The following is a 12,704-nucleotide window of genomic DNA, read 5'->3' as shown; positions in this document are numbered from 1 at the left end:
TTAAGATAATAATATAGAAGTGTTAAAATGCCAAAAGTTAAACCATCGTTTTCCTATCGCTCGCGTATAGTGTAATGCCTTTAAAAAAAAATTTTGTTCATTTTTTATGGCATTATTGCGTTGAAAGAAATTTTTTGTTATTTTTTAGAGCATTTTATTGTATAGGTTTTAGGGCATTTAAATCCAGTCCCTAGACTTATAATTGTTTTGCTTTATAGATGATCATGATTCCTGGCGGTTTTCGACCAAAAATTATTCAGAAATAAAAAAACACAGGTAATCGGATGTGACATTATTGCACGCGAGTTTCGAGGTTCTTCGTGTATAGGTATATAGACTATAGAGTTTAAAAATACGTCGGCGATGATGCCCGACGTGTCGTAATCCCCGTCCAAATGTCTCGGCCATTAACTACAGTCTCGCGAAAGGGGAAAAAAAAATAATAATGATAATAATAATAATAATAATAACAACAACACTGTGTGCACGGTATAATATATATAGGTGGTGCGTATATAGTTAATAAACGGGGATCGTTTATTTTGACATTCCCTCGGCAGATATTTTCGTCACAGCAGCACCCTCTATTTATTACTCGCTCGCCGTTCCGGTCGGTCTCTGTCCTATCCTCTCTCTCTCTCACCGTCTCTCTTTTTTTTCATCTCCTCCTTATTCTTTTTATCTCATTTTTTTCCCTCCGGTTATTATTGTTATCCCAGACAATCGTCTGTACACGTGTGTGTGTGTGTGTGTGTGTTTGTGTTTCGGTGTATAGGCACGTTTTTATTAATCCACATGTACTGCGCCGTTGTCGTCGTCGTCGTTGTCGCCGCCGGCAGCCATACACCACAGCACGGCATCCAAGCCCGAATCCGAATTAACGACGACTCCTCTCTGGTATAGGTTTTTGTTTTACCGCTCCGGTCGCATTTACAACTACATATTATTATGCTATACAACAACTGTATTATATGATAATATATGTTGTGCTGGGCATGTGTATATAGACACGGGCGGACGACGACGACGGTCCATTTATTTACAATATAATAATATAATACTATACGCATAAACGCGTCTCCTGGCCCCCATCTCCTCCACCGCCGCCGCCGCAGTCGTCGTCCGGTCGATTTTCCAAACCAATTTGTTGTTTTTGGTCGGACTCGGAGGGCTGTTTCGCCGACTCTTATTGTTCATTCTCGGCGGAGGCCGCGGCGGCGGATACGACGGACCGAATCCGAAATAACTCTCTTCTTTTATGCGCACGAGCATAGTATATTAATATATATTATGCGCTTTGGCTTTTAAAGTTATTATAATTTGTACGAAACTATTGTTTTACGACGCAATTTCTCACCCTCCACCCATCCCAACACACACACACGCACCTAATTATTAGTCGAAATGAGGTTTTCGTTGATAATATTATAATATGTTTTATATGCAAAATTATAATGTAAGCGAATATTATTTATAATATAATAAATGGTTTGAGTATAGATGGAAACTTGTAAGATCTACACAAGATATAGGCGTGATGTCTGTATAATCCAGCAGAGTCGGTGTGCTTCTTATTTATTTATTTATTTGAATCGACTCCATCATTGTAAACACGCACAGTCGGTACCCTACCTACGTGAGAAATCAAATATATATTAAAGATATTATTATAATTTGAATCTTCTGTCAGTCTTCGTTTCCGTATATATTAAAATACGATTTATTATGGTCATTTTTATATTGCTACATAAATTATTGAATGTGAAGTAGGTACAGAGAAAAAAATCTTGTGAATTTGTATTGAATGTATTTGATAAAGAAAGATTTTTATAAGAAACTTTGAAGTATGAATAACCATTGAAAAGTAAATATATGCATAAGTTAGAAGTTTTCAGTAGATTTAAAAAAAAAAATATTTGCAAAGTGAATAAATTAAATGATAATAAAGAGCTAATATACTGATTTTGACGTATTTGACATTTGTATCAGAACTACGCATAAAATACTAATTTAAATCAAAAGTAATAATTGTATCATAAATAATGCAACTTACTATAAAATTGTTGTTAAAATTTTTTTAAAACCCAACCGTTGGGAATATATTTTTGTATACATTCGATCATAGATGAATAGAAGTGGACTGAGATTTAAAATAGTTTTGTTTGGATGAATTTATTATATAAGCCGAACAAATAAAAGCTTCATCAAAATACGTGATAAATTAAACATATTAATGAACAATAATAACTATATTATATGCTATATTACAAGTTGTAATATAGTTATAATCTTATACACATCGCTACGAATAAATTTACTATTGTCACACATTATAATTTATAAAATTATATGTTCGAGTTTTGAATTTAATTAAACATCAAAAGCCCATTTAAATCGAATTAATGTATGCGGTGAAAAAACATTGTTATAACCATGCACATTTAGTCTGTTTGTATACGTCAACGTTTAAATTAAAAAACAAACAAATAATAGTGAAACAATATTATGATATTTGACGAGAAATACCGAGGCTTTCGTGGTACAGTATATCCAATATTATGTATTAACAACAATATTTGTTTGATACTATCATTTTGTAATCCAATCATTCGAGTTCTCCAGAAGATCATAATATACTATTTTATTGGTGTACTTACATTTGGATATTGTTATGCCACGAAATTAATTAAATCATTAATAATATGAAAACCACCTATTATTGAACGGAGTTATTTGAGAACTGCTTTACAAAAGAACCTCGTGCACGTGACGCAGGTTTTCAATTAAACGACTATATTAACTTAACTCTGTGAGGCTTTAAGCCACGCGGGACAAACTCATCGTCATAAATCTTATCGAATATCGTGCAGTTAGCAGTGACGTTAAAATTATATTTTGTTTGTTTATTGCACTGTAGTAGGCGGTAGGAATAAGGTAGGTACACTAAATAATAAAGAATTGGTTAAACTGTTCAAATAAATGTTGGATGGTTTTTTTCGCAAGCAGAACATTGTCGGAGGAGGATATATTACAATATCACATACGAGTGTGATTATAATTTATGCAGCGTGTTCGTAATTATTTTAGAATAATTATGTAGATGACACGCCAATATGTTTTAATTTTACATTAATTGTTTAGGTCAATAATAATATGATCGTCCTGCGTGTTAACCAGGAGTAGACAGTGTTGTGGTAGGTATAAACACTATAAACACTACTGCCTATATATACCACATAATATATATTCGCAATATGCATGTAGAACATAAGTTAGAATTATTACGAACCTAATCTGACTCCTCCGGGGCGGTGTGCTAAAACGTTTCCGGAGCGATGGACGACAATGAGTCTTAACGCCGATTTTCCGAGCGATTTACTCTGAATGATCTGTAGAATATTTTGATACACCGTGTTTTATGACCGAGTTTTACGAGCTTTAGGCTCCTATATAATTATATCGGCGTGCGGTAAACTCCAACCCATATATAGCCACCGATGTAGGTAGGTACGGGTTCGAGTTAAGCAATTTGGATCGACCGGAAATGAAAGGATTTATACAACACGCCCCCTCCCCGCGCGGCGCAATCTACATCGCGACCGACTGCAACTACTAATCATTATCCGGCGGCAGTTAGTACTTCTTAGCGTGCTCATTCGTCTGTAATTAACCGAAATGTTCATCGCAAATTATTATCGTGACACGTAATTGAATCAGATTTGGTTCAAAGCCATCGGACACGTCAAAGGTATTTTAATGCGCCTAGATTTGTGTGTGTGTATGTGGTGGGGGGGGGGGAGAAGGTGGTGGATCGCCCGTATTTTAACGTTTTAGCCGTTCTAGGTCTCATTATTATAGTCACTCCTGCATCATTATCCACGTAAGCATAGGTAGATAGACGAGATAGACACTGTATATAGGTACACTGAACTATAAAGGGAATAGATCTATCTGAATGGTATCATACGGAATTGAAATTATTGTTTGTACCCATCGGTTTCTGCGTCCGAGTGAAAACCGTATGAACGTTTACCGACCGACCGAAGTGATTTAAACAAAAAAAAAAAAAATAAGAAAACAAACATAATATTATTATATATATTATATACGACAGTAATAATATTAAAGTTGTAATTTTTAAGTGAATCGCGGGGGCTTTAAGCGAGTTTTATTTAAGTGGTCGAAATTAGTACAAACAATAGTAACAAATTATTAACTACGTAATTGAACATATATTATGCAAACTTCGTGGAATAATGTGTACCTACAGTTTATTAATATCACTTATCTGTAATTGACTTTCAAAAAAATATATTATTTACATATTATCGAGTTTTTTTAATACCACTTGTTTATATGCAATGTGCATATTGTTATACATATTTATATAATATGTACTTATACGTTTATGTTTTTTCTAAGAATTTTCATAAAATATAATACTTACTGTTATTATTATATTTATAATGTGCCCACAAAAGGATATGGTAGTCCTTTTAGATTGTCGTTAAAGTGCATAAAATATTCTGGTGATAAAGAAACGAGAACCGAGCGAAACGCACCGTTGCACTTCAAGACGTATCTTAAAAAACTATAACAGGTACACACACGCGTATTGCACATATATCCTATAAATTATTAATAGAAGATTTTGAATTTTTAGGGTAGTTTTGCTTTAAAAACACCCGCAGGAATATTCTCAAAGTGGGAAAGTGGGAATATCCGACGAGCCACTATGATACGCAGTCAAACCAGCATTAAAACCTCTAGGGGTCCCCAAGTGGCCGATACTTAGCCGTGGTAACCCTCCCCTCCATATCATTGGAAAACAAAAACATACAGTCCTGTATACTTCCTCCTGTTTGAAAATCATAATATTGGCATCATTGGCGAACACATTCATCAATATTGTAATGTTAGGTACCTACTCACTGTTAAGAAATAATATCAGAGTGATATTAACGATGTTACTCTGATTAAATTTGAAATGAAATACTAAAATATCACCTTTTTTAAAATAATTTAGGTAGGTAGTTTAATAGTTTGAACACTTTAATGCTTACATAAAATATAACTTAAGCATAATGACACGCTATAAACACTTAAAATATATATATACTTATTTTTATAAAATAATAACTATGTCATGTTTTTATTTTCAATATTATAACAAAATGTAAATATTTTGGAAATAAATATAGGAATATAAACTTTAAATACTTTAGTTTTTATTAATTCAACAATTGAATTAGTAAAAATTATTCTTTTCTTTCAAAACTTTTAGATGTAATATTAATGTACTAATAAATCGTTGTATTTTTCTCCGTTTAATAACTACTTTAAAAATACATAAATATATTTTGGAAGCACAAGTCTATTTAAACACGCGTTCATGCCTACGTTTTTATGCATATTTAGTTCGATTAATTTTAACCAAATGGCCAAAATCATATCATCAGTAATAAAAATATTTAATACAATAATATTATTATTTTTACTGTCGAGGTCAACCCTCGTCATCATCTTCTGGAGAAATAATAGTATATATTATATTCAATTCTAAAAACACGGCACGGTGTGTGATGCTGGAATACATTATTATCACATATTCACATATGGTATATTATATTTTATTTCCCCATGGTTTGTCTTAAAATGGTATGTAATAGGTTATAAAAAGTACAAATATTATCACTTAATATAATTTTAAGCTGACTATACTATGCGGCCCTTCAGTCATGGATACAGCCATAATAATGATACGAATAGTGTACAATTACAAGTTTTTTTTTTAATTGTAGCAACTATTTATTGTATTATACAATATAGGCATGGATAAAAATTAAAATCCACCAAATTCAAATAGCAATGCATTTTAAAATTATATACTTTTATACGGAATCTGCTGGTGTAAATTATGTTTAATTTACTATTACCTACTAGCTTTTGAATATACCTACTATACAATTTGCATAATATATGGAATCAATTTTTAAAATTCATCGAAGTGACGAATTTTTACGGGTAAATAAATCCATCCTTAAGATAAACATGCACGCATTTTAATTAATATTCACGGTGTTCAGCTAACGTTAATTAAATAGTGCACATATATTATCATATTATTACACAGTATTGAGTATACGCGTATTACATCCATTCTATATATATATTATTATAAGATGCGATTAAATCTGTTAATTCCAAATTTCTCACGACATCCCGGAGAAAAATGTATGCTTTAAGGGTTTTAAATAGTTTTTATTTTAAGCTCTTGTAAATAATTAAAACAGTTCAAAACGATTTAATGTAATTCAACAATATTTAATTTGCAGCAGCAGCAGCAGGAGTAATACATTACATTATATTGTATGTATTTTTGCCAATGTTTCATCGATACAAATCGTATTTGTCGATTGCAAGTGAAAAACCGTTTTTGATGGACCGTTTTGTATCTTATCGAAAGTTGAAGTGTTGAAACCCCGTTCATCGCCACCGACGAATTACAGTAATGAAAATAAAAATCGTGTAAATTATTACGGTGGTCCTCCGAATGTTTACCAAACAGACAACCAAAATAAAACGTGTTATTGACTGTATCGATCGATTTTTAGCTAAGTTCGAAGTAGGTAAATCGACCGTTTGGGAATTCCTCGGCAAATACTTTGAAATCGCACCGGCCGCGTTGGATAACGATAGTATATATTATCGAAGTAGGCCATTTTCGGTACGGCTCCATGCAGCGATACCGTCGGTCGTAAGCAATTTTAGGGAAAAAATTTCGTATAAGAGATTGAAGATATTATAACAATAGATACACAGGATATTATATTTAGAGGGCTTACAATATTCTCGAGGGTCCGAAAATGTTCGCCCTCGTCGGAGGAGACATCGGCTTAAAATATTTTGTTGAGTCTCTTAAATGTGACTTTTGGGAATGTAATAGTATATAATATTTTACTGATCGTCATGGCACTTAACCGTAGTCTGTAAGTGGTAAAGATTTAAAAATAAACAATTTGAATAATATATTATAATACACACTCGTAGCCCGTTGGCATATTAATAAGCAATAAGAACAATAAATAATATATTAGGTACCTACCTACCTATTATTATAAACTTATATACCGTAACTAGAAATTTTGTTGTTGGTGATTGTTATATCAATATTATAGACTGGTGTTTGAATATTAACGGTAAATTAATGCTGGTTTCTATTTTTCCACATACTTATCCAGCACCCTCACATATGAATTTATTTTTTGCAAATATTTAGTAGGTGTTCAACTTGTATTTCGTTCATAATGATGCATATTTTAATATTCGTCAAGTCCTCAGAAGCGTATATTTTTGCGACCCCATTAAATCGTTGTGGCTAATCACAGAGAGCTTACTCAAATACATACATAACAGTACCCACCTAGTAGATTTTACACGTTTTCGAGTCACAAAAGTTAAATCGAACTTTAAAAATAAAAACGATTACGTGACAGGTACATATTATTATTATTATTATCCAATCATCGACACGATCGTATGAGCCATAATACGTATTGCAATCGGACGACGTGCGAGTCACGCGCCTCACAATAAATTCCATAACATATTATGTTGGTATAAAGTCTACACACACACACTTTAAACAGAGAGAATTAGGCACGGTACACATACAATTTTCGTGTTATCGCGCTGCACCGCATCGAACCCGCAAGACGGTAAATTATAACTCCACGATTTCTTTCTGCGCACTATCAATCGAACGATTATCATTATTTTTTTTTTGTTTCACGCATAGTAATAATAATAATAATAATAGTATCATCTCGGGGTAGAAAATCGAAAATACGTGTAGTGAATGTGCAAAGCTCCAAAGTTTTTAACCATCGCGGTATATATACACCGTTGGCGGGAAGGGCAAGCAGATACAGCAAAGATTGCGCTACGCGAGGGAGAAAGCCCCGCAAGTTTTCTTTTTTTCTCCGGCTTCTATGTGACAACCCCGAAACTTATAACTCAGATGGCCGGTTATTCAAATTCAATGTCCGGAAAACTTACTTTTTTTCTCTTCTTTTTTTCGTCTGTTTCATTCCATTCGCCCCCTCCCCACCCTCCCACGCGCAACGGGAGTATCATGTACTGCCATTGTATATAATATAATATAACATAATATACACAGTCACGAAATACCGTAAAAACAAACAGCTTTTTTGTTTCAATAAATTACGCATTTTTTATTACGTAAGTAACTAGTAAGACGATTTTAATGGTCGATCCGTGTTTTTTCCTTCGTTTAATGTGAACAGTTTTAGTGCACACACATGCGAGATGTTCATTTTCCAACAACGTGAGATAGGTTAATTCAATTTCTACCTTTTAAGTTTTCACTCAATTCATCAAATATGTTGTTACATATTATATACAAATATTGATAAATCACTATCTTCAATAAAATGTTTTACAACGAATAGGTACGTTCTTGATTGAAATTGAAAAATATGTCATACACAATATAAAATAAGTGTTGTTAATAATAATATGAATTGTGATATATTTTAATTCGCATAGGTAGTCTTTCTATACGTATTATACCTAAGACCATTAATTCGAGAATTTAAAAAACGTGTAATACTATTGCTGATATTAAAGATATTAAATTTTTTAGAGCGCTTCATATTATAATATTTCCATATGTAATATCTATATAATTTAATTGGTTTTAATAAATTTATATATAAATATTTAACTTTGAAATTACCGCCAATTGATCAGTTGATGCAATCAAATTATTTATCGGTTACATAATATTAAACCCAGTAAAATTGTTAATGTTTTTAGATTCAAACATTTTTAACTAAGAGTAATCGGGAGCTGACTGAGTAAATGATTTTGCCGTAAGCGAATCCTAAAGTGAACCCAAACCAAGTACATGCAAACAAAACACAAACATCCTTCCGAAAAGCAATTTAAAATGCACGGGTTTTGACTTTTGATTTACACAGTGCAATTTCCGAGAACATTTTGGCAATCCTACGTACGTACAGTAATGACTGTCTTGCAAAATTGAAATCCTGTGCAAGTAAATTAATTGGTTTATAGAGATAGAAAATTATTACATAATAATTGTAAATTTGCTATTCTGCTTGATCCTTCCATCCCCATAATAATTAATACACAGAATCATTCGCCAAATAATAAATATAGGTACCTACTTGTTCCTTTAATTATGCATATTTTTAAATTCCGATTTTATGAATTTATAAATAAGGTGTACATAAATACTATAGGTACTGTAAAATACTTTTATAACATTTATTAAGGATAATTCTGAGACGACATAAAATAGTTTTTTTGTCAAATGAGAGCCGTCCTTCCTTACTTCGAAAGGTTAAGCAGGTGAAAGCAGATGTGTTTTTTAAATTTTGTTATGCCTATTCAAATTGCAATTTGAACGACTATAGTTTCTGAATTATTAAACTTTACAGTTCATATATTATGCACTAGATAAAGATAACTGGTTTATAGTATAATTAATTAAAATTATTAAAATTCGTTATTAATCGATTAAATGGATAGATGGTGAATCACATGTATTTTTGAGTTCATACCTAATGTGAACTTTATCAATTACCTATGTAATACAATTAGTATAGTTGAACAAATTGTATTTAGTTTTAGAGTAAAAAGATAAAATGTATCTGAAACATAATTAACTAGGTACTGATCAGCCATTATAAAATCGCGGTAACCTTACTATTTATGAATTATAATTAATTTGTATATTGTATACCAGGTATACTATACCTAGGTAGTTTATTTATTAGTCTTGTAAGTCTCGTTTCAACTTATTAATAATTTATGATCTAAATTCTAGACTATACGTGTCCTTCTTTAATCAATGATGTAGTAAGATTTAATCTCAGTTATAAAAATTTGATATTGTGAATTGTTATTATGATTGTGTTTTAAACCAACGAGGAAATAAAATACCTAAACTCGCTAATTTTACGTTTCATATTTTACGACAATTATTTAATCAATCAAATAGTATATTTAGTATCTGAACAGTAATTTAGTTGTTATTACATTTTTATTGTATTCAATGCATGCCATTATACATTTAGCTATGTATTACGGTGGTAATAATAATGACGAAAATTCAACATAATTGAACTAAAATAAAATCTCACGTCTTGCAAAATGTATAAAACAATTCAATTTTATCTCCCAGAGCAATTAATAATATTAGACGATTTCATTTTATCGTCGAATTTTTGTCTTGAAATCATTTGTGGTCAAAGTAATTTTTACGTGATTCAATCACATTTATTTGCTTACAACATGCATTTAGAATAAAGAAGTGCAGGGCAATAATATTTTTTATGAAAATATTTGACTTTTTTGTTTTTCTTTGTATAAAAATATATACTCTCGGTGTGTCATTGTCAAACGCTGTTAACTCTACGAACTGTCGATACATATTCAACTGACAATCACATAAATAATTCTTCACAATATTGGAAAAATCATTTTATTAAACCACCCACTATACTACTACTACTACAAAAAAAATAAATATTTTGTGACAAAATTGTATTGTCTTATGTGTACACCGCATCATAATATTATGCTACCGTTAGATACGTCACTATAGGAGTCGGTACTAAAACTTATACTAATCTCGTTTATTAAACATAACGCAATTGTGTATAGGTCAAAGGAGCACAAATTCGGGTAAATACGATAATATGACTGATTATTATAGATGTAATGGTTGTTAATACGACAGAGTAATATTTTAATATAATGAAATTATGTAGGTAATTGGAGATCAAATAATATCAGCTATTGTTTTTTCGAGTTACAATTTACCGCTCAAACCAAATACCAGTTTGAAAAAAAAAAATTATAAATTTTAATTACTTACCGAGTATGTACAGCGTGAATAGATATAATAGAGCGTTCATTCCGTTCGTTTTAAATTAAACAATATCTGAAAAAAAAAACGATAAATGAATTCTCTTGTAAACAAACTTGTAAAAGGTACAATACTTCTATTCAAGTAAAATAATGTATCAAAATATTTAGGTATATATTATAATATATATAATAATATGATGTGCAGACTATAGATACGATGAAAATTTAAAATTGAATTTTACATAAAACTGGGTCGACTTTGATGATTTTATAACTACAATATTACATTAAAAAATATTTTTTCTTCAGAGGAGGACTATTGAATTTAACTACAAACAAAATTGCAGGTAAATGTCGATGTCAACGTGGCCGTTAATTTTAACATTTTAACGTTCAAGGCGGTTGTATAGATTTAAACGGGGTGGGTAAACGTATCGCGATAAAATTAATCTCAAAAAATAAATGTAAAAAACGAATAACTGAGATAATATTATTATAATCGTACGCGTCGGAATTGTAGTCGTAAACATTGGTCGCGATATTCGAGAAAACACCATACCTCGACCTCGGTATAATAATAATAAGTATAATTTAGAGTTGTGTGTAGGTGTCGGTCACAAACAGAAACCGACGTAACGTGAGGCAAACAAACAAACAACAATAACAAAAACCTACGTAATGTCTAAGAACGGAATTAAAGTGAAAAAATTAATAATGATTTAAATCCGTGCCGAACACGTTTACCGTTTCAAAATAATATTATTGTTCGTCCTCCGAAGATCGCGTTGGCTCGCCGTGGCATAGTATATTATAGTGTCGTACACAACAACGACAACAACAATGATTGTAAAATAATATTATTATCATAATAGTAAAAAATATAATATGATTTATGACAGTGTCAGCACTCGTCTTTCGTCCGTATAACGAACCCGCGGGTGATGTCGTACCAGATAAATTGTCACATAATAATAATAATAATAGTACTATTGTAATATTATAATATTGTATCACGCGACTCTACGACGGCATAATATTGCTGGACGCGGTTATCTCATAGTGTTTTACCGTCCAAAACGGTTATCGACAACAACAACAATAATATTATAATAGTCTTGTGTATTTTTAATAAGTACCGATTGTTAAAATGTTTCGTCGTGAACGGTTCGTGTGCGGTGGTGGTGTGATGCGACTACAGCGGCGGTCGAACAATTAGTGCGAAAAATCGTATCGAACATTTTTTTTTTCAAGCAAACAACACGTACTTACTACGAACACCCGTCGGAATAACGGTTTCGCCCGCGGATCACGCGACTGCAGCGAGGCGGCCGGCGGTATATAGTGCGATAAGTCGCACGCCGAAACGTCTAATGCCGGTCCCGTCGTAACCAAGTCGCGCGCTCGCAGTCTCCGCGGCGCGCGTTTATACCAACCCCCGCCCACCCCCGCCCCTAACCCTTCACCCCCCCCCCCCCCCCCCCTCACCCCCCCCCCCCCCCCCGCGAGCCGACGAAAGTCCGAAAGCCGCGCAAGCTTGCCCCGCCGGCGTGCCGATATATTATATATATATATATACGCCGCCGTACACCTTAAACCGCCGATACCCGTCCCTCCCCCCACCCCGATATCCATCCCGACCGCAGAGACCCCTCCGCCGGCCGGCTCGGCAAGAGGAGTCCACCCCTACCCCCCTGACCACCCCTAATACGCGACGCGTGTGCAAAATACATCATAACACGATATTATTATCGTTGTGTTTTTATGGTTTTTTCGTTTGCGGAAAA

General features: G+C 32.7%; 1 protein-coding gene across 3 annotated transcripts in view; it reads right to left on the bottom strand.

Moving 5' to 3' along the window:
* Nucleotides 1–12,291, bottom strand: part of LOC132950448 (uncharacterized) — an 85,977-nt gene extending 73,686 nt beyond the window's left edge. Inside the window, exons 1-2 of one of the 3 annotated variants that reach the window (XM_061021915.1) lie at nucleotides 12,057–12,291; nucleotides 10,928–10,993 (exon numbers count right to left, since the gene is read on the bottom strand). In XM_061021915.1, coding sequence (XP_060877898.1) covers nucleotides 10,928–10,967 — 40 coding nt within the window. In that variant the 5' untranslated portion in view covers nucleotides 10,968–10,993; nucleotides 12,057–12,291. Of the gene's footprint in view, nucleotides 1–10,927; nucleotides 10,994–11,664; nucleotides 12,015–12,056 lie in introns of those variants that run through there. The other 2 variants (XM_061021917.1, XM_061021916.1) reach the window with 2 other exon arrangements.
* Nucleotides 12,292–12,704: the final 413 nt, after the last annotated feature.

This window comes from Metopolophium dirhodum, chromosome 8, assembly GCF_019925205.1.
Source record: "Metopolophium dirhodum isolate CAU chromosome 8, ASM1992520v1, whole genome shotgun sequence".
Taxonomy (NCBI): domain Eukaryota; kingdom Metazoa; phylum Arthropoda; class Insecta; order Hemiptera; family Aphididae; genus Metopolophium; species Metopolophium dirhodum.
The sequence above is the reverse complement of the archived record's forward strand: the minus strand, read 5'-3'. Positions and strand labels throughout refer to the sequence as shown.